At 37.4% G+C, this 21,846-nt stretch overlaps 1 protein-coding gene across 3 annotated transcripts in view; it reads right to left on the minus strand.

Moving 5' to 3' along the window:
* MTREX (Mtr4 exosome RNA helicase) overlaps nucleotides 1-21,846 on the minus strand; it is a 91,797-nt gene that overhangs the window by 63,097 nt on the left and 6,854 nt on the right. For all 3 annotated transcript variants that reach the window (XM_074206558.1, XM_074206556.1, XM_074206557.1), the window contains 6 exons: nucleotides 21,620-21,686; nucleotides 15,225-15,287; nucleotides 13,592-13,704; nucleotides 12,190-12,364; nucleotides 10,552-10,642; nucleotides 9,152-9,276 (listed from right to left, as the gene is read on the minus strand). In XM_074206558.1, the coding sequence (XP_074062659.1) occupies nucleotides 9,152-9,276; nucleotides 10,552-10,642; nucleotides 12,190-12,364; nucleotides 13,592-13,704; nucleotides 15,225-15,287; nucleotides 21,620-21,673 (621 nt within the window). In that variant the 5' untranslated portion in view covers nucleotides 21,674-21,686. The remainder of the gene's footprint in view (nucleotides 1-9,151; nucleotides 9,277-10,551; nucleotides 10,643-12,189; nucleotides 12,365-13,591; nucleotides 13,705-15,224; nucleotides 15,288-21,619; nucleotides 21,687-21,846) is intronic.

A 21,846-nucleotide genomic window follows, 5' to 3' on the forward strand; every position in this document is an offset into this window, starting at 1 on the left:
TTAACATTTTACATGGAAAAAGATATTTGTTCATCAATCAGCAACTATTTAAGCTCCCAGAGAAGCATTCTTTAAAGTCCAAGAGGTTTATATGAATTTAAATATCTAAAGATGAATTCTCTTTTAAAACCAGAGACAAGACAGAGAATGTTTTCTGTAAGGAAAAGAGAGAAGGTTAATCTGTCTAAAATGCACAGTGCAAAAGAGTAACAGTAATGTACAACAATGAAGCTAGAAAGAAAAGCTGGATCTTTAAAATTTAACAGTTTATATTTAATCCTTGAGAAAATATGTGATATGATCACATGGGAGCTTAAGGGAAATCATTACTACCATTCTTGAGGACAGACTGGAATGAAGTGAGGGAAGAGGTAGGGAGTTCACTCAATAGGCTATTGTAATAAACCAAATGAGATGTGATAAGGGTTTGGATTAAAAGAAGCATTTTTAATAGCGGTTGTAAATAAGAGAGAATGCAAGTTGAAGATGCAATGAAGGTAGAAAATCAAATACACAATAAGCATAAAAGTTTTTTGGTTTTTTTTTAGATTTTTGCAAGGCAAATGGGGTTAAGTGGCTTGCCCAAGGCCACACAGCTAGGTAATTAAGTGTGTGAGACCGGATTTGAACCGAGGTACTCCTGACTCAAAGGCCGGTGCTTTATCCACTACGCCACCTAGCCACCCTGAGCATAAAAGTTTAAGTGGAAAAAAACAAAACAAGCTAAACTGAATAATATGAAATTATAATGAACAAGCTGAGCCCCAAAGTCACTCCTCATAACTCAGAGGTGAGGGACCATAGGTGAACAGACAACTTTTTTGATAAATTGATTAGTTTTGTAAACCTTTTTCTTCTTCCTTCTTTTTAAAAAATATTTGTTAAAAGATACAACTTGGGTGCAATTGAGGACGGGACACAGAGGATATAGGGACTGAGGAATATACAGATGATGCCTACTTTCCCCATCAATAAAAAAATTTGTTTTTAATACATATAAGGCCTATAATACGTTACAGGGTTTTTAGAATGACCATTGTTCTTTGTCAAAGGCCTTTTCTAAATCTACTGATATAACAATCTATTTTTAAGTGATTTTTCTTTTAACACGTTTATGCTGTTTCTCCAATTATGAACTGTGCCTGAATCCCTGATATAAATCTTTGTATCACATATCTCTGTTAAGAATCTGAGATGGCACCATATAAAGATGCTTAGGCCTATATGACTTTGGGCAAGTCACTTCCTGGGCTTCAGCTTCCTCATCTAGAATATGAAGGAGTTGAATTATATGGCCTTTGATGTCCCTTCTAGTTCTAGATCTAAGGGTCAGGTACTGGAACAAACTTCAACAATATAACAAAAGAATGCACTAAATGACTAAATACAAAAGAAATACAAATCAAAATAATTCTGAGTTTTTATACTTCACATCGATCAAATCTCAGAAACAAAGTAGCTGCTCATTAATTGAGGAATGGTTAAACAAGAGACAGTATAGGGATATAAAGGAATACTAAAGTGCTATGGAAAATGTGCTGTAGTGAATGTGAAGCAAGGGAAGACTTAAATGAATTAAAGTATTATGAAAAGTAAAACCAGGATATATGGTTTTAGGGGGAGGAGTCAAGATGGTGGCACAGGGACAGGCTTTTCTAGGAACTCTATCCAAAATGATTCAAAAATCTTAAAATTATGACTATAACTAAATTTTTGAGAGACAGAACCCACAGAAAGATCCTGTGTGGCAAATCTCCAGCCCAAGATGACTTGGAAGATCATGGGAAAGCTCTGTTCTTCGACAGTGGAGGGAGTGGTAGCACAGCCAGGATCATTAGGCCAGAGAGAAGGAGCTCCAGGAATCCAGAAACAACCTGCAGGGCACCTGAGTCCCTGGAGTGGGACTGCAGAAGCAGTTTCCTGACCTGACAACCTAGGGAACACCAAGTACAACTTGGAAAATCAGCAGGGAAACCTCAGGCCAGCATGGCCCTTAGTGAAGCCCACATCCCAGGAAACCAAAGCAGGCCCATAGAGCCACCTGGCAGCTATTCCCAAAGCAATAAGTCCACAGATATAAGGGAATGGGGGGAGATTGTTCCTCCTGTCCCTGGGACAGGACTCTGGTGGGTTTTTTTCCCATATTTAGACCCAATTTGGGTCCCCATACTACTACAGTAGAGCAGAGACCCTCCTCACAGCTCCAGGACAAAGGTAAATGCTTCTGGTCATCCACAGACCAAAGTACAGGCAAGGAGAGCCATCAGAGCCTCTAATAAGACCTTGAAGGAACTGAGGTCTTTGTGGGGGGGGTGTCCCAATAATATTCAAAAGCTCAGGAAGCACCCCAAAACAAGGGAAATAGAAAAAAAGGAACCTAACCATAGACAATTAACTTTGGTCCCATGGAGGATCAAAACACCAATAATATTCAAAAGCTCAGGAAGCACCCCAAAACAAGGGAAATAGAAAAAAGGGAACCTAACCATAGACAATTAACTTTGGTCCCATGGAGGATCAAAACACATTCAGAAGATGACAAAGTCAAAGCTTCTGTACCCAAAGTCTCCAAGAAAAATAGTAATTGGGCTCAGGCTATGGCAGAACTCAGAAAAAAAACCTGAAAATCAAATAAGGGAGGTAGAGGAAAAATTGGGAAGAGAAATGAGATGCAAGAAAAACATGAAGCAAGCCAGCAGTTTAGTCAAAGTGATCCAAAAAAATACTGAAGAAAACAACATGTCAAAAACCAGTTTAGGTCAAATGGAAAAAGCAGTCCAAAAAGTTAATGAAAAGGATACATTAAAAAGCAGAATTGGTCAGATGGAAAACATTTTTCTGAAGAAAACAGCTCCTTCCAATGTAGCTAAGGGAAGCTGATGACTTTGTGAGGAATCAAGAAACAATAAAACAAAACCAAATGAAAAACTAGAAGAAAACATGAAATATCTCAGTGAAAAAACAACTGACCTGGAAAACAAATCCAGGAGAGATGATTTAAAAATTACTAGGCTGTCTGAAAGTCATAATCAGGAAAAGAACCTTGATTCCATTTTTAAAAAATGTCTGCAAGAAAATTACCCTGATATTCTAGAAGCAGAAGCAAAATACAAATTGAGAAAATCCACCTATCACCTTCAGAAAGAGATCTAAAAAAAAATAACCCCCAGGAATATTATAGCCAAGTTCCAGAACTCCCAAGTCAAAGAGAAAAATATTACAAACAACCAGAAGGACAACAATTCACATATCATGGAGCTACAGTCAATATTACATAGGTCTTAGCAGCATCTGCATTAAGGGCTTGTAGGACATGGAATATGATAATCCAGAAGACAAAAGAGCTTGGAATGCAATTGAGAATCAACTACCCAGAAAAACTGAACATCCTCTTCCAGGGGAAAGACAGTCATTCAATGAAACAGGGTAATTTCAAATGTTCTTGTTTTAATGGCCAGAGCTGATCAGAAAGTTTTATCTTCAAGTACAGGACTCAGGTGAAGCATAGAGAGGATGGATGGGAAGGGTAAATTATAAGGGATTCAATGATGAACTGCCTGTACTCCTGCATGGGAAGAAGATAATGATAACTCATATTAACTTTCTCATTTATTGGAGCAGTTAGAAGGAGCATATATAGACAAGGTACAGGAGAGAGCTAAATATGAAAATAAATTGTAAAAATGGAGTCAAGGGGTGAAAAGGAAATATACTGGGAAAAGAGGTAGAATAGGCTATTTCATGTAAAATGGTTAAGAAAAAACTTTTGCAATGGAGTGGAAGGGGGGGAAGTGATCCATTGGAAATGGCTCAGAGAGGAAATAGCACACATACTTAATAGTGTATAGAAATCTAGAGGAAAAAGGAGAGAAAGGGAATGGGAGAAAGGAGGGGGGTGTAGTTGATAGAGGAGAGGATCATGGGAGATACAACATTTTCTTTTTTACTTTTTACAAGGTGGTGGGATAGGGTGGCCTGTCTGGGACCACAGGGCTAGGTGGTTGCTGGGTCTAGGGGGTGGGATGAGGCCTTGGGGCTCTGTCCATTGAACCACTCGGCTGCCCCACAGCACACTTTTGAAGAAGGACAGAGTAAAAGGAGAGAGAAAATATGATAAATGGTAGTGGGGAGGTGTGGGTGGAAGGAATTATAATCAGCAACAGCCACTGTGGGAAAATATAGAAATACTTCTCTATTGGACTTATGATAAAGAATGCAATCCAGGGCGGAGCCAAGATGGCAACAAGAAAGGACAGAGTCTTAGGCGCTCTCTGATAAAACTCATAAGCTAAGGACTCTAACTAAACTTTCCAGAGACAGAACCCACAGAGGGACCCAATGAGGCAGTTCTCCTACTCAAGGTAACCTGGAAGAGCAGAAAGGCTCTGCTCCCCGGGGTTGGAAGGACGGCCTATCAGAGGGGTGGCCCAGCAGAGCGAAAGAAATTCAGCCTCCCAGAGGCAGCCCCAGGGAGCCACGGCTCACAGTAGCGGGGGAAGTCTCCTGAGTTGCACCCCGGGGAGCACCAGGCACAAAGTGGGGGATTGGCGGGGGACCTCTGCCAGAGCGAGCATGTGGAGCCCAGCCTTCAGGGCACAGAGCAAGCAACCTGGTCTTTCTTCAGCCCTGATCCAGGAACAGAAGCAGGCGGAGCTGGTAAGCAGGAGCCCCCAGGGCATGAGCCCATTGAGCTGAGGTAGGGGAGTGAAGAGAGACTGCAGAGCTCTGTCCTCTGCCCCTGGAACAGGACTCAGGGGCTCTGACCACATTCAGATCCTGATTGCAGTCTAGGCCCCCCCATAGAACAGCAGGGCCCCACCCCCACCTCAGCCCCGTGGCAGGGGGGGGGGGGGGTGCATATGGTCATTCACAGACCAGGAGGGAGGACAGAGCCTCACACACTGAGACCCTTGTGGGAGTGTCCCAAATGATCAGGAAGCACCCCAAAACAGGCTGAGGCTGGGAAAAATGAGCAAGCAGAGAAAAAAAGAGGAACACAATTGAGAAATATTTTGCAAATGAGCCCAAGAAGGATCAAAATACTCAGTCTGAAGATGAGGAAGCACAAGCTCCTGCATCTAAAGACTCCAAGAAAAACAGAAATTGGGCTCAGGCTATGACAGAGCTCAAAAAAGACTTTGAAAATCAAATGAGAGAGTTAGAAGAAAAATTGGGAAAAGAAAGGAGAGAGATGCAGGAAAAACATGAAAATGAAGTCAGCAGTCTAGTCAAGGAAATCCAAAAAAATGCTGAAGAAAATAGCATGCTAAAAACCAGCTTAGGGCAAATGGATAAAACAGTTCAAAAAGTTATGGAGGAGAAGAATGCTTTAAAAAGCAGAATGGGCCAGATGGAAAAAGAGATAAGAAAACTCTCTGAGGAGAACAAATCCTTCAGACAAAGAATAGAATTCAGGGAGACTGATGAATTTGCCAGAAATCAGGAATCAATACTTCAAAACCAAAAAAATGAAAAATTAGAAGAAAATGTGAAATATCTCATTGAAAAAACAACTGATATGGAAAACAGACTTAGGAAAGATAATTTGAAAATTATTGGAATACCTGAAAGTCATGATCAGGAAAAGAGCCTTGACATCATTTTCAAAGAATTACTACAGGAAAATTGCCCTGATATCCTAGAAGCAGAGGGCAAAATAGAAATGGAGAGAATCCACCGATCCCCCCGAGAAAGAGATCCCAAAAAACCAACCCCTAGGAATATCACAGCCAAGTTCCAGAACTCCCAAGTCAAGGAGAAAATATTACAGCAGCCAGAAGGACACCATTCAAATATCATGGAGCTGCAGTCAGGATCACACAGGACTTAGCAGCAACTACATTGGAAGCTCATAGGGCTTGGAATAGAATATACTGGAAGGCAAAAGAGATTGGAATGCAGCCAAGAATGAACTACTCAGCAAGGCTGAATGTCCTCTTCCAGGGAAAAAGATGGACTTTCAATGAACCAGGAGAATTTCAAATGTTCCTGTTGGAACGGCCAGAGCTGAACAGAAGGTTTGATCTTCAGATACAGAACTCAGGTGAAGCATGGAGATTGGAGGAGAAGGGGAAAATATGAGGGATTTAATGATGATGAACTACATGTATTCCTGTATAGAAAAATGACACTGATAATACTCATATGAACCTTCTCAGTTAATAGAGCAGGTAGAGGGAGCTTTTATAGTTGAAGCACAGGAGAAAGCTGAATTCAAAGATAAAATATGGTGTAAAAATGGAGTTAATAGGAAAAAAAGGGAAATGGAATGGGAGAAAGAAAAAGGAGAGGGGGAATAGGCCAAGATATTTCATATAATAAGACTTTTCTTTATTATAATGAGCTATTGCAATGATATGGAAGGGGGGAAGGCAAGGGGGAAATGAGGGAAACTTCACTCTCATCAGAGGTGGCTAGGAGAGGAAACAGCATATATACTCAATGGGGTATAGGCATTCGGAGTAAGGAGAGGGGGCGACAGGGGGAAGGGGGGGACGCGAGTGATGGAGGAGAGGATGGACCATGGGGAGAACAGTGGTCAGATATAACACATTTTCTTTTTTTACTTATTGCAAGGGGCTGGGATTGGATGGCCTGTCCAGGACAATAGGGCCAGGTGGATGCTGGGCCTAAGGGGTGGTATGGGCTTCTTGGCCCCAGGACCAGGGATCTGTCTGCTGCACCACTCAGCGACCCTACAGCAGAGTCAGAGTGAAAGGAGAGAGAAAATAGAGTACATGGTAGTGGAGAAATAAGAAAGGAGGGAGTTGCGATCAGCAATGGCAATGGTGGAAAAATATGGAAGTAACTTTTGCCATGGACTAATCATAAAGAATCTGATCCACCCACGACAGACTTGTTGTTGTTAGAACAAAGACTGAAGCACATTTTTTAATATTATTTTTTGGGGGAAGGTGCAGGGCAAATGGGGCTGGGTGGCCTGCCTGGGGCCACATAGCAGGGTGATCCTTGGGTGTCCAAGGCCGGATTGGGAACCGGGTGCTCCTGGCTCAAGAGCCAATGTTCTGTCCACCACCCAGCCACCCCTACTATTATTACTATTTTATTTTATTTTGGGTCTTTTTTCCTTTTTTTTGGTTTCTGCAGGGCAGTGGGGTTCAGGTGGCTTGCATATCACATGGCTGGGTGATTGTTGGGTGTACAGGGCCGGATGTGGGCTCGGGTGCTCGTGGCTCCAGGGTTGGTGCTCCATCCATTGCACCACCTGGCCATACCTACAATTATTACTATTATTTTTTTTATTTTAATTTTTTTTCTCTCCCCTTTACTTTATCGCTGAAGCAAGTCTATATTTATGGGGGGAGGGGGTATCTCGTTTACTCTTAAACAAGAATATTTTACTAATGTAAAAATAACATTATTGTACAAAATGAGAATAAATATTAAATAAAAAAGAGAAAAAAAATAAAAAAATAAGAAGTTGGAATAAAAGTGAGAAAAGATTAAAAAAAAAATGCAATCCATCCCAGAGACAGAATTGATGGTATCTGAACAGAGACTGAGGCATATTTTTTTTCTTTCTTTCACTTTATTTCTCATGAGATTTTTTAATTTAGTGGGGGGAGGGGTGTTTTAATGTTTACTCTCACAAGACTACTTTAATAATGTGTAACTGAATAAAAATGTAAGTTAAAAAAAAGAAAAAAGGAAAACTACTAACACAATATATACACCAATGAAAAAAACAACTAAAAACAAATGCTCTGAAAAACTAGCCACACAGCTTAGCCTTAAAGAAATATTAAGAAGAATACTCCCCATATTTCTGCAGAGGAGAGATTATAGTTATGGAATAGGGAATATGGTGTTAGATAAAAGTTACAATATGTTTTTTCAAGGCATTGTGAAATGTCTTTTTTACTCTTTACGATAGACAAAGATTGGCTCTCTGCAATAGGGGCATATATGCTGGGAAATGGTGAGGTTGGAAAAAAAGACCTACATGTGTTGGCATATGCATATCTTAGCTATCATCTATCCAGATTTGTGTGTGCATTTAAATACATAAGTTATATTGCACACATATACATATGTATGTATAGTTATATATCCATATGGATGTGTGGCTTTATGTCCATATATAGATATATGAATCTTTATTTTAAATAATTAAAATAAGAAAAATAATGAACAATTTTAAAAAAGCCACTCCTGACAGCTAGAACTTAATTTTTAACATCAAGGCTAAGTAATTTTAGCAGCTAACGTTTTACTTAAAAAGCAAATGGACATTTTAGTTTTTGTTATACCTAGGTTCTAATATTTCATGAATGGCTACAAAAAGATCATGAAAGTAAGGATCAAGAAATCTTGAGGGGAAGAAATATCAATAATGATATTTTTGTAGTACAAAAGAAAAATCAACCAAGGGCAAGCCTGACAGTTGAAGAATGAACAGATTATGGCATTTGAACATAACAGAAAATACTCTGACAATGATGAAAGGCACAATTTCAATGAAACCTGTCTTAAGAAAAAGCTCTCTTAAGAGAGCTATCCAGGGGCGGTTATGTGACGCAGTGGATAAAACACTGGCCCTGGAGTCAGGAGTACCTGGGTTCAAATCTGGTCTCAGACACTTAATAATTACCTAGCCATGTGGCCTTGGGCAAGCCACTTAACCCCATTGCCTTGCAAAAACCTTTAAAAAAAAAAAGAGAGCTATCCAAAAGTAGAAAAGGTTCAATTGGGAAGTAATGGGCTATGCCCTCCCTAGAGATACTCAAGTGAAGGCTAGAAATCAATTTCCAGGAATGTGGTAAAAGAGAATTCAGATTAGATAGCATTTGAGGTCTCTTTCTTCTCAGATTCTGTTGTGTTGTTTTTTTTTTACTAAGGTGGTAATAAGATTAAATTACTGCTAATAAATTAGTAGTACAAAAGTATTTTGTTTGGATTACAATAGGTAAATCTTGAAGTCAGAGAGGGTAAGAGTAACAATCCTGAAATAATCAGGTAAGCTAAGAAAAAAAGCACACATTCAGTCATGACTTATTTACCTACTTATTAACTCTCCCTTCATCTTCTTTTAAACAGGGTTAGTTGTACAGTAAGACATAAAACAAATCTAAAACTATAGTATCATGCGCCTTGACAGAAAAATGACGTTTTTTAACAAGGAAAGAAGTACCTGTTTATGTAAATGACAAATCCACTCTGCAAATTGTCGAGCATTTGGAATAGTAGCAGAAAGGAAGACATAGTGAACATTATCAGGAAGCAAAATAATAGTTTCTTCCCATACCACACCACGCTCTAGAAAATAAAAAACCACAAACATAGAGCTCCAAATTACTGAAATAACATTATAAACAAACTATTTTTTTCCTCATTTACTAACCCTTACCACAAATCTAGATTAGAATTAAAATGGAGTCATTCTGTAATGTAAGTCCCCAATAAAGTTAAGCATTAAAGTGAAATAACCTGAATACTTTAGGCCTCAAAGCAGTCCCTGAAGATATATTCATATTCAAAGGACCAAAGTATTTCTACTTCAAACTAAAAAAAAGGAGACCAATGATCTATATAAAATTCAAAAGTCCAAAATCAAAATTATATAACTGAAAATACACTACTACTACTACTACTCCAAAAAAATATCTTTTTTACTAAAGGTAAGGAATAAAAGTACTTCAATGCAACAAAAACCATTGGATTCTTTTAAGATATGGAACATAAAATATAAAAAAAATTTTATTTTTTAAAGAAGAGAATCAATATAGATTTAATTACTGTCAAACAAAGAACAACACAACTAAATTTTACAAACTTTCAAAGGGAAGAGCAATCTGTAGGGGGATATCTAAAACATAATAATATAATATCAGTCAACAAACATTTATTCACTACATAATATGTGCCAGGGGAAACAAACAGTATACAAACAATAATTACCTTGAATATATATGTACAAAACAAAGGTCACAAATATGCAAAGAAGTTCATTTTGTAGAACTAAAGAACATGAAACTAAGGGGAAGCCTATACCTGGAGAATGAACAAATTATGGCATATGAATGTAAGAATATTACTATGACAATGAAGAAAGGCATAGTCAGTGGAATCTGTTAAGACTTGTATAAATGGATGAAGAATAAAATAAGCAGATTAAGAACAATTTCTACAGTAATATCATTGAACCTCCTGACTGACAGACATGAAGGAATCAAGATACAAAATGAAATAAATATTTTCATTTTGAGGGAGTTTGTTTTGCTTGATTATTCTTTATTTGTTACACGAGCTTTCTTTCTCTTAAATGATGAGAATCAAAGGGAGAGAATCTTTTTCTTTTTCATTAAGAAAAAAGAAATACATGGGTTGGTGGAAAGCAATTGTAATAGATTAAGACTGATATTGCCCTTGATGGAAATAGTGAAGTTTGAAAGCGGGAGAGTTTGGGGTTGGGGGCTGGAGAAGATAAATTAATTTTGTGTTGTACATGTTAAATCTGAGATGCCTGTTAAACATACAGTTCAAGAGGGAAACTTTATAAATCATACTCAGAAAACAGACTATATACATTACCTGAATCTCTCATATAATGAATTTCATCAAATATAACCCAAGCAACTTCTCGCATAACCTCAGACCCTCGGTACAGCATACTTCTCAAAATCTAAGGAATTAAAAACAAAATAGTTTCTAACAAATAAAATTTCTGTGGAAAATGCTCTTTCATAAGAGTAACCAATTGGATGGTTTTTTCAAAGAGCATTATAATTTTTTTTTTAGGTAGAAGGGCAGGTGACAGGCTATTTCCCCTAAATATGCTTTCAAATGTCAGAATCCTTTGGCACTTTTTAAAACATAAAAGCAAGAAACATAACTGTAAGAGCATGGGGAACCACATTTCATCTGTTTTTTCCACAATTTCCCAGTGCACAAAAAATTCTATTCTGGAATCAACTTTCACTGTCTCAATTCTGAAACAACTTTTAAGATAATCAACCATGTATATAATGAAGTTCAAATGCTCTATCAACTTTTACATAATAACCAAAGTGCTTCTACTTCATTTTTGGCTTTTCTTTGAATCATAGAAAAACACAGCTCCTTAAGACAACCTCACCTCACCCAAAGCACAGAATTTCCAGAAACAAATAATTATCCTATTTTTGGGGAACAGATTTGTGATGTCATTTATTTAGTAATGTCTCAATTAAGATTTCCCCCTATTAGCTGTTCTGCAATTTATAGTCTTAGAGCTTTCAGTATTCAGGGCACTGAAGTTAAGAAACTTTCCAAAAGGTTTTGTAGTCAGAATGTATAACAGATAGAACTTAAATATAGATTTTCCTGATCTAGCTTCTAAACCAGGCCAATTCTCAGCCTATCTATCTATAATACTGGTCCAGAAACACAAACTGTTGACTTAAAAAGGTAAGCACCAAAATGCAGAATTATAAAGTATATCTGGGATGAGAATTTGAAACTCAAGGCTTTGGAAGTAAATGTTGAAATTTGCTTTTACATGTAGCTGAGGTAATAAAAAATTTTTTTTAAATTAAAAAGTACAGCAACACCGTCAAAAAATATATTTAATCTGAAATGGTTCCCTTTCCACTCAGGTACTAAGATACCACCGTTTTGTTGCTGTCTATGAGAAATATCTGTGTTGTGTAATAGATATAAGAATGCATGCATTTAATAAATTGGTAGTTCTTTAATGTTACCCAAAACAAGATTATTTAACAAAACCTAATTACAGATTAAAAAAAATCTCACATTGAATACAGGTAGGGCATCTATTTTTGGATTTATGCCCACTAGTACTTCACATGGGTCATGTAACTACTATGCAAACATCAAAATCTACTGTGATTTTAAAAATCGCGTTACTATCCCATATTTACAAGTCAGTCATGTGTCATCATTTAGATGAGGAACAAAATGAGATTAAGAATGTGAAAGCTGGTTTAAAAAAATCTGCAAAATCATGTTCCAAAATAACAGTAAGCATTTAAATACCCATTACTGATACTATTTTCAGATTACAAACCAAATACCTATAAAAAGCAAATTTAAAATTCAAAATACTGTTTATTTAGACCTTTAGCTAAAGTATGCAAATAATGAATTTTTGACACAGTACAGACTTTTACAAGTTCTAATTCCAATCGCAACTTGGAAGGAAAAAATAATGGGAATAGTTAAGTTGTTTACCTCAGTAGTCATAACCAGGCAAGATGCTGTAGGATTTATGGTGACATCACCAGTCATCAAGCCAACATCTTGAAATTCTTCATACATTTCACGGTATTTCTGATTACTTAAAGCCTTAATTGGGCTAGTAAATATCACACGCTGTTTTTCTCTCAATGCCAAAGCAATGGCATATCTAAAAGTATGAAACAAATTTTTAGAAAAACTCACAATGATGGTACTCAAAATTTTCCTTTATGATCTATTCTATCAATGCTTGTAATTAATTTCCGTTTTAGAAAATAAGGTTTTCACATGAATAAAATTCTAGTAACTGGTCTTTGGAAAAGCCAAAAAAGATTTTACTGAATGTTAAAATATCTGCCTCTACTTATTTCGATGTACACTCAGACACAAAGACCCATAGACCCATCCATAAACACACAGAGTATTATTGTGTATTTGGATTTTGGAAGTAATAGTATACTTAGTATACTTAATAAATAATGACTGTTTTTGACCAAGTGCTGATATCAACAAAGGAGACAAAAAGTTTAAGGCCTCAGCATTTATAATTTAAATTGGAAACAATATTCAAAGATACAAAGCAATGAGCAAAAATGGCAATGTAGTAACCAACTGTTAAAGTATTCTTAACATAAGTATAGAAGGTGTATAAAGGCAAAATAAAGCAAAAAAAAATGTCCAACAAATTAGCATCATCAATACATGTTATGATAAATAGTACAAATCTCCCACTAACTCAAAGGTTAGCTCCACTCAACCCTATTCATATATAGGGTCAGAATGGAGAGACCTGGCCTTTCCTTAGTATGTCTGGCAAAAATGGATTATTTCTAAATAGAATTTTGGACTACATTCTATCTTAGTTTGATGAGAAAAGATAGTCTCTTTATAGTCTCTAATCTTTGACACAGAAGGCATGTCAAACCTGAGACAAAAGAGAGAGACCTCACCTTTGTTAAAAATGAGAATTCTAAACTTATACCTTAGTAAATTAATTTATCTTGATGAATACAACTTTTTTGGTTATTGAATTAGATTGAATTGAGGAAATGTATTGCATCAGAAAGACTGATTCTGCCACTAATTACCTTTAAGATTTTGCATACAATGATTCAAATATCACTAGACTACAAAGTCAGAAGACCCAAAAGACCAAGTCCTAGGATTTATATAAACACATTGTAAACAGGCAAGTAATTTTCTCTAAGCATACTGTGTCCTCACCTTTGTACTGAGGGAACCAGACAAAATTGTATTTAAAATCTTTCTTGCTCTCAAATTCTATAACCATGAGCAGGTACAAATGAAATCTGAACTGAAAAATTACTTTACTACAGAAGTTACAGAAAGGAATGCTAATTTTTTAAAAAGTTTATTAAAAAATGAAGTTACTTACTCAGCACATACAGTTTTTCCAGCTGATGTATGTGCAGAAACTAAAACAGACTGATTATTATCTACACACTGAATAGCTTCTCTTTGAAAGGCATCAAGAATGAATGGATATTCCTGCAAAATAAATACAATCTAATAAAATCTTTTAGGAGAATAATAAAAAACACAAAGACTTAAGAGAAATGTTCAGAAAAGTTCTCACAGATGACCTGCTTATAACTCATATATGGTCCTATTGCCAAAATCAGAAAAAGGAATTTTTTTGTTTGCTTTTGTTGTTTTCTATCATATACAATGGTAGTTTTTTACCAGTCACTTCTGCAAGGTTTCGAGTTTTACATTTTTCTCCCTTCCCCCCCCCCGACAGAAAGCAATCTAATATAGGCTCTACATTTATAACCCTGCTAAACATAGATCCATATTGATCATGTGAGAGAAGAATAAAATCCAAAGAGAACATTACAGAGCAAAAATTTCATAATATTTCAGACAACTTTAAAAAACTGAAAATAAAAAGCTTTGGCCTTCATTTAAACTCCAGTTTCTTTTCTGGATATGGATGGGAGGTTCCATCACAAGTCTTTTAGAATTGTCTTTGATTATTATACTGCTGCATCATAGTTGTATTGCATATTGTACTGCAATCAACAAAGCTGATCATCATCCATTGTCATTTGTGTTTATAATGTTCTGATTCTGCTCATTTCACGAAGCAGCAATTCATTCAAGTCTTTCCAGGTTTTTCTCAAATTCCATCCCTCATGGGTTTTTTGGGGTTTTTTTATGTTTTTGCAAGGCAAATGGGGTTAAAGTGGCTTGCCCAAGGCCACATAGCTAGGTAATTATTAAGTGTCTGAGACTAGATCTGAAGCCAGGTACTCCTGACTCCAGGACCAGTGCTTTATCCACTGTGCCACCTAGGCCCCCGGCATGATTTTTTATAGAACAATAACGTTATATCACAATTTGTTCAGTCATTCCCCAATTGATAGGCATCCCCTCAATTTCCAATTCTTTGCCATTACAAAAAGTTACTATGAATATTTTTTGTACATGTAAGATTTTACCCTTTGTCATGATCTCTTCAGGATACAAACCCTAAAGTGGTAATTGCTGGATCAAAGGGTATGAACAGTATTGTTCTTTGGATGTAAGTCCCAACTGTTCTCCAGAAAGTATGGATTAGTTCAAAACTCCACCAACAATGCATCAGTGATCCAGTTTTCCCACATCCTGTCTAACACTGATCATTTTCCTTTCTCATCATATTGTCCAATCTCATAGAAACAGGAATTTAAAAAAAAAAAAAAAAAGATTTTTATCAGGAAGCACTAAAAATGATGTTGTCTTTCATGTCAAGGAAAGACTCTAAAAATTTTGAACATAATAACCTTCACCAAATTCTATTCTGATACCATGTATCAGCATGAAAATAACCCTAGATTTCTGAAGGCTGTGGTCCTGCAAAAAGCTGGTAAAGGCTTCAAATTAGGGCTTAGAGACTGACTAATCCCATTCAAAGATGACCCTCTAATACAGAGAAGCTAATAAAGGAGCATCTTCTTTGTGTACAAATTATTACTATTCTAGCTTATATACTATGTAAAAATAATGAATTACTGAAAATTACAGACCTTTGCAGCTTTTCCATCTCGTGGCTTCAAAGGAACATATTCTTCATCTGCAGGTAATGCAACCTAATGAAAATTAAAAAGAAAAAATAAAAATACTCTCCAGATTTATTTCTCAGCCTTCTCAGAGTCACCAACAAAATAGGGTGGAAAATAAATGTGGAGTGATTCAAAAGAAATCAGAGATAAGGTTACTTTTCATTTGTAGCATGGTACAGTAGAGAAACCACTAGCTTTGGCTTGGGTTCAGATCTCATCTCTGACACTTGTTACCTAACTAGCCTTGCATCAGTCACTTAATCAATGTATGTTAGTTCCTTCATTTACAATAATCAAAGGGTTGGACTAGATAGTCTCCTCTAACACTTTGAGTTCTTAAACTGATTCTTATATTGCTCCGGCAATACCACATTTCTCAACAGAAAACTAAGAAAAAGGAAAAAAATGGAAAAGAAAACAATACAGTAAACTGAAGACACTGGGTATAGAGCAGGGTAGAGTACTAATATGCCTATATTAGTACAAGTAAAAACTAATTTCAGGGATTTAGTGCTTACTAAAAGGATAAAAATTGTAATAAAGAGAAATCACAACAAAAGAATTAAATAGAGAACATAAATCCAGCAATTATAACCTCAAAAGTGAATTAAATACTCCCAGGAAAATGAAAGAGAATTGAAAAATAGATGAATTTAAGTATTTTTTAAAAAATTTTATGTATTTAAGGCAACGGAGTTAAATAACTTCCATAAGGTCACACAGCTAGGCAATTACTAAGTGTCTGAGGCTGGATTTGAACTCAGATCCTCTTTACTCCAGGACTGGTGATATATTCATTTCACCACCTAGCTGCCCCAATGAATTAAGTATTTAAGTGGCACTAGCAGCTTGAGGAGGGACACCAAAAAAAGAGCACTCTAGTACTAAGCTGTAGTAGATACTACTTTTATTCCCTTATCATTAATGATGGAAATGTTTTGGAAGTTTTGAAAAATATGTGGCATTTTTCTGTCCATTTCTTTTCCTGTTGATTTCATCTATAAATCCCTTGGGGGGGGGGGGTGGAGCCAAGAAGCTCTCTCATAAAACTTATAAACTAAGGACTCTAACTAAACTTGAGAGACAGAACCCACAGAGGGACCCAGTGAAGCAGTTCTCCTACTCAAGGTAACCTGGAAAAGAGCAGAAAGGCTCTGCTCCCCGGGGTTGGAGGGGTGGCCCACCAGAGCAAAAGAACTTCAGCCTCCCGGAGGGGAGCACCAGGCACAAAGTGGGGGAACAGCAGGGGACCTCTGCCAGAGTGAGCCCGTGAAACCCAGCTGCCAGGGAACACAGCTAGCAAAGTGGTCTTTCAGTAGCCCAGATCCAGGAATAGAAGGCAGAGCCAGTAAGCAGGAGCCCCTAGGGCATTAAGCCCAATGAACCTAGGGAGGGGAGTGAAGAGAGAGACTGTCCACTCTGTCCTCTGTCCCTGGAACAGGACACTGGGACTCTGACCACATTCAGATCCTGATCAGTCTATGCCCCCCCATAGAACAGCAGCCCCCCCCCCCCCACCTCAAGCCTGTGGCAGGCGGGAGCACATATGGTTATTCACAGACCAGGAGGGAGGACAGAGCCTCACATATTGAGACCCTTGTGGGAGTGTCCCAAAAGCTCAGAAAGCACCTCAAAACCAGGCTCAGGCTGGGAAAATGAGCAAACAGAGAAATAAGAGGAACACCATTGAGAAATATTTTGCAAATGAGCCCAAGAAGGATCAAAATACTCAGTCTGAAGATGAGGAAGCACAAGCTCCTGCATCTAAAGACTCCAAGAAAAAACAGAAATTGGGCTCAGGCTATGACAGAGCTCAAAAAAGACTTTGAAAATCAAATGAGGGAGTTAGAAGAAAAACTGGGAAAAGAAAGGAGAGAAATGCAGGAAAAAACATGAAAATGAAGTCAGCAGTCTAGTCAAGGAAATCCCCCAAAAAACGCTGAAGAAAATAGCATGCTAAAAACCAGCTTAGGTCAAATGGATAAAACAGTGCAAAAAGTTACTGAGGAAAAGAATGCTTTAAAAAGCAAAATAGGCCAGATGGAAAGAGATAAGAAAACTCTCTGAGAAAACAAATCCTTCAGACAAAGAATAGAACTCAGGGAGATTGATGAATTTACAAGAAACCAGGATTCATTACTTCAAAATCAAAAAAATGAAAAATTAGAAGAAAATGTGAAATATGTTGTTGAAAAAACAACTGATATGGAAAACAGACTTAGGAAAGATAATTTAAGAATTATTGGAATACCTGAAAAGTCATGATCAGGAAAAGAGCCTTGACATCATTTTCAAAGAATTACTACAGGAAAATTGCCCTGATATCCTAGAAGCAGAGGGCAAAATAGAAATGGAGAGAATCCACCGATCCCCCCGAGAAAGAGATCCCAAAAAACCAACCCCTAGGAATATCACAGCCAAGTTCCAGAACTCCCAAGTCAAGGAGAAAATATTACAGCAGCCAGAAGGACACCATTCAAATATCATGGAGCTGCAGTCAGGATCACACAGGACTTAGCAGCAACTACATTGGAAGCTCATAGGGCTTGGAATAGAATATACTGGAAGGCAAAAGAGATTGGAATGCAGCCAAGAATGAACTACTCAGCAAGGCTGAATGTCCTCTTCCAGGGAAAAAGATGGACTTTCAATGAACCAGGGGAATTTCAAATGTTCCTGTTGGAATGGCCAGAGCTGAACAGAAAGTTTGATCTTCAGATACAGGACTCAGGTGAAGCACAGAGATTGAAGAAGGCGAAAATATGAGGGACTTAATAATGATGAACTGCATGTATTCCTGCATAGAAAAATGACACTGATAATACTCATATGAACCTTCTCGGTTAACAGAGCAGGTAGAAGGAGCTTTTATAGCTGAAGCACAGGAGAGAGCTGAATTTGAAGATAAAATATGGTATAAAAATGGAGTCAATAGAAAAAAAGGGAAATGTAATGGGAGAAAGAAAAAGGGGAGGGGAAATAGGCCAAGATAATAAGTTTTTTTCTTTATTACAATGAGCTATTGCAATGATATGGAAGGGGGGAGGCAAGGGGGAATGAGGGAACCTTTGCTCTCATCAGAGATGGCTAGGAGAGGAAACAGCAAATATACTCAATGGGGTATAGATAACTGGAGTAAGAAGGAGGGGGGAGCAGGGGGAAGGGGTAGGGATGTGAACAAAGGAGGAGAGGATGGACCATGGGGGGACAGTGGTCAGATATAACACATTTTCTTTTTTACTTCTTGTAAGGGGCTAGGATTGGATGGCCTGTCCAGGACCATAGGGCCAGATGGATGCTGGGCCTAAGGGGTGGTATGGGGGCTCAGGGCCTCTTGGCCCCAGGACCAGGGATCTGTCTGCTGCACCACTTGGCTACCCTACAGCAGAGTCAGAGTGAAAGGAGAGAGAAAATACAGTACATGGTAGTGGAGAAATACCAAAGGAGGCAGTTGCGATCAGCAATGGCAACGTTGGAAAAATATAGAAGTAACTTTTGCCATGGGTTAATCATAAAGAATGTGATCCACGCACCACAGAGTTGTTGGTGTTAGAACAAAGACTGAAGCACATTTTTTAAATGTTATTATTATTTTTTTTTGGGGGGGTGCAGGGCAAATGGGGCTGGGTGGCCTGCCTGGGGCTGCATAGCAGCGTAACTGTTGGGTGTCTGAGGCTGGATTTGGACCCAGGTGTTCCTGGCTCAAGGGCCAATGCTCTGTCCGCCACCCAGCCACCCCTACTATTATTACTATTTTTTTTTTATTTTGGGTCTTTTTTTTTTTTGTTTTTTGCAGGGCAGTGGGGTTGGGGTGGCTTGCATGTCACATGGCTGGGTGACTGTTGGGTGTATGGGGACGGATATATGGGCTCAGGCTCAGGTGCTCCTGGCTCCAGGGCTGGTGCTCCATCTACTGCGCCACCTGGCCAAACCTACAATTATTATTATTTTTTTAATTTTAATTTTTTTCTCTCCCCTTTACTTTATCGCTCAAGCGACTCTATATTTTGGGGGGTATTTTGTTTACTCTTAAACAAGAATATTTTATTAATGTATATAAAAAACATTATTAGTACAAAAAAGAATAAAAAAATATTAAAAGAAAATAAATCCCTTGGAATGAAATAGATTGTTGGCTCCTCACTAAGCTTTTTGGAGACCTCCACTGCTCAATAACTTGTTTTTTCAAATGATTTTGTATTATAGTGTTATCCTTGATTCTTCCATGCTCCTCTTAGCAACTTCTCACTTTGCTGCATTACTTCCGTGATTTCTCTGACTGACTTCTCCAATAGACCCTAGGAAACTTATTATTGGGAAAACCTTATCACTGTAAAATCTCATCAGCCTTAGGACTCCTAATTATTACTACCTTCTTCTCTCCAATTGGAGGATGGAGACATGAACTTCAAACCTTTAATAAGGAGGTCTGCTGATTAGATAGTTTTACTGATTTAAGTGTATGTGTGGGGGGAGGGGTTTAAGATGTGGGTGAAGAGAGACCCCAGCTCACTTATCTGATTTCTCATTTGGCTGCACTATTTTGGAACCTCTATGACTGATTGCTCCACCAAGCCCTCTGCACTGGGTTTCTTTTCTTCTTCATTCTCCCCTATTTTTTTTAATGTTATTTCCCCCATTAGATTGTTAAGTTCCTGAGGACAGTGCCTCTCTTCCTTCCTTCCTTATCCCCTAATGCCTGACATATACTTGGTGCTTAATGTTCACTGACTTGCACTGATGTCAACTGTTTGCTGATTATAGAAGTTTTTAGGTTCTTTTGGTCTCCTCACTAAGATAACTGCTTAGACTTGGAAATTCTAGAGTCATAAATACCTAAATTCAAATCTGGTTCTAGATAGTGTTGTGTCTAGTCATTTAATTTCTGCCTACAGCACCATCCTGGTCTATAAAATGGGGACAACAGTAATTTCACCTTCCAGTGTGGTTGTGAGGATTAATATTTATAAAGTACTTTGTAAACATTAAAGCACTATCTAAAGGCTAGCTATTTTTATCACTACCATCCTAGTGATCATCAGATTTAAGAGTTTGGATAAACTCGGTCTGATAATGCTACCAGAAATGAGCAAAGGAATTAAGAAAGTACAAAAGAAATTTCTCCAGGGCTTGCTTAATGTAATTTAAGTCTGAAGGATAAATGAAAGACTGTATAACAAAGTAGGAGTCCCTAGACACAAGAAATCTTTTAATAATGCTAATTTTTTTTTCTAAATTTCTGAGATTTTCCAGTCTCATATTCTACAATTCTATAAAGAGTTTTTTAGGAGCCAGAATACCATTTGGCCTTGGCTTTCAAAAAGTTAGGTGGGAAAGAAAGTTTGCTCTATATCATAATATAAACTTAAAAATAGACAAGAAAGCAAGCATTCTTCTGTAAGGAGTAAACCAGACAATGAATATAATTCCAACTAAGATGAAGCATAATCTATAAATCAAGACTGTAAAAAAAGAAAACAGACCTAAAGAGTAGATTAGACTAGATCTAATGAACACTTGTAGACCATAGATCTAATCTATTTTATGTTTCTGAGAATTTTTGGACCTTGAAAGATGTGTTTTAATAGGTAAAGCTCTCATTTGAGCTAAAAGGTTGTACTTAAGGGTTTTTTTTTAGGTTTTTACAAGACAATAGGATTAAGTGGCTTGCCCAAGGCCACATAGCTAGGTAATTACTAAAGTGTCTGAGACCAGATTTAAACTCAGGTACTCCTGACTCCAGGGCCAGTGCTCTATCCACTGCACCACCTAAGCAAGCCACCCCCTTAAGTGTCTTAATTGCTTGTTAGAACAAGAGTTCTTGAGTTCCACACACTTTTAAGTTTATTTTTGATGATTAACTCCAACAAAATTGGTTCCTTTGTAATGTTATATATTTTATTTAATGCACTGATATTATTCTGATAGGCTTCAATATCTAACAAAGAAAGCCTTTGTCCTGCAAGAAGACTACAGATTATCAAAGACAGTAAAAATGGGATTTATGAATTTAGACCTCTAAACTTTAGGATATAAATCAGAAGTGGAATAGAAGAAGCATTGTTGTACTTAAGGGTTTTTTTTTTCTTTTTAGGTTTTTCCAAGACAAGGGGGTTAAGTGGCTTGCCCAAGGCCACACAGCTAAGGTAATTATTAAGTGTCTGAGACCCTATTTGAACCCAGATACTCCTGACTCCAGGGCTGGTGCTTTATCCACTAAGCCTCTAGCCACCCCAGAAGCATTATATTTTAGTAGAAGGAAACATATTGCAGTAGAAAGAATACTGATTATTGTCTACTAATCTAAGTACTCACAAAAAATACCTAAAGTATTTATTTATTTTATCATTTATACTTACCTCATGTGTACAGCCTTCAACAGTTTCTACGGCTTCTACCTTGACTCTGGGCATGAGATCTGCCAGACTAAAATTAAAAAAAAAAATTAAATGTAAGAAGATAAATTCCCCCCCCCACATTAATTTGGCATATGAACTCCTCTTACATACAATTTCTGAAGGGGGGAAAAGTAGTTTAAAATATCCTGATTCTACTTTGTAAGAACTTTCAACTGAAAATTTTAAAT

The sequence above is a fragment of the Macrotis lagotis genome, chromosome X (genome assembly GCF_037893015.1).
Source record: "Macrotis lagotis isolate mMagLag1 chromosome X, bilby.v1.9.chrom.fasta, whole genome shotgun sequence".
NCBI lineage: Eukaryota > Metazoa > Chordata > Mammalia > Peramelemorphia > Peramelidae > Macrotis > Macrotis lagotis.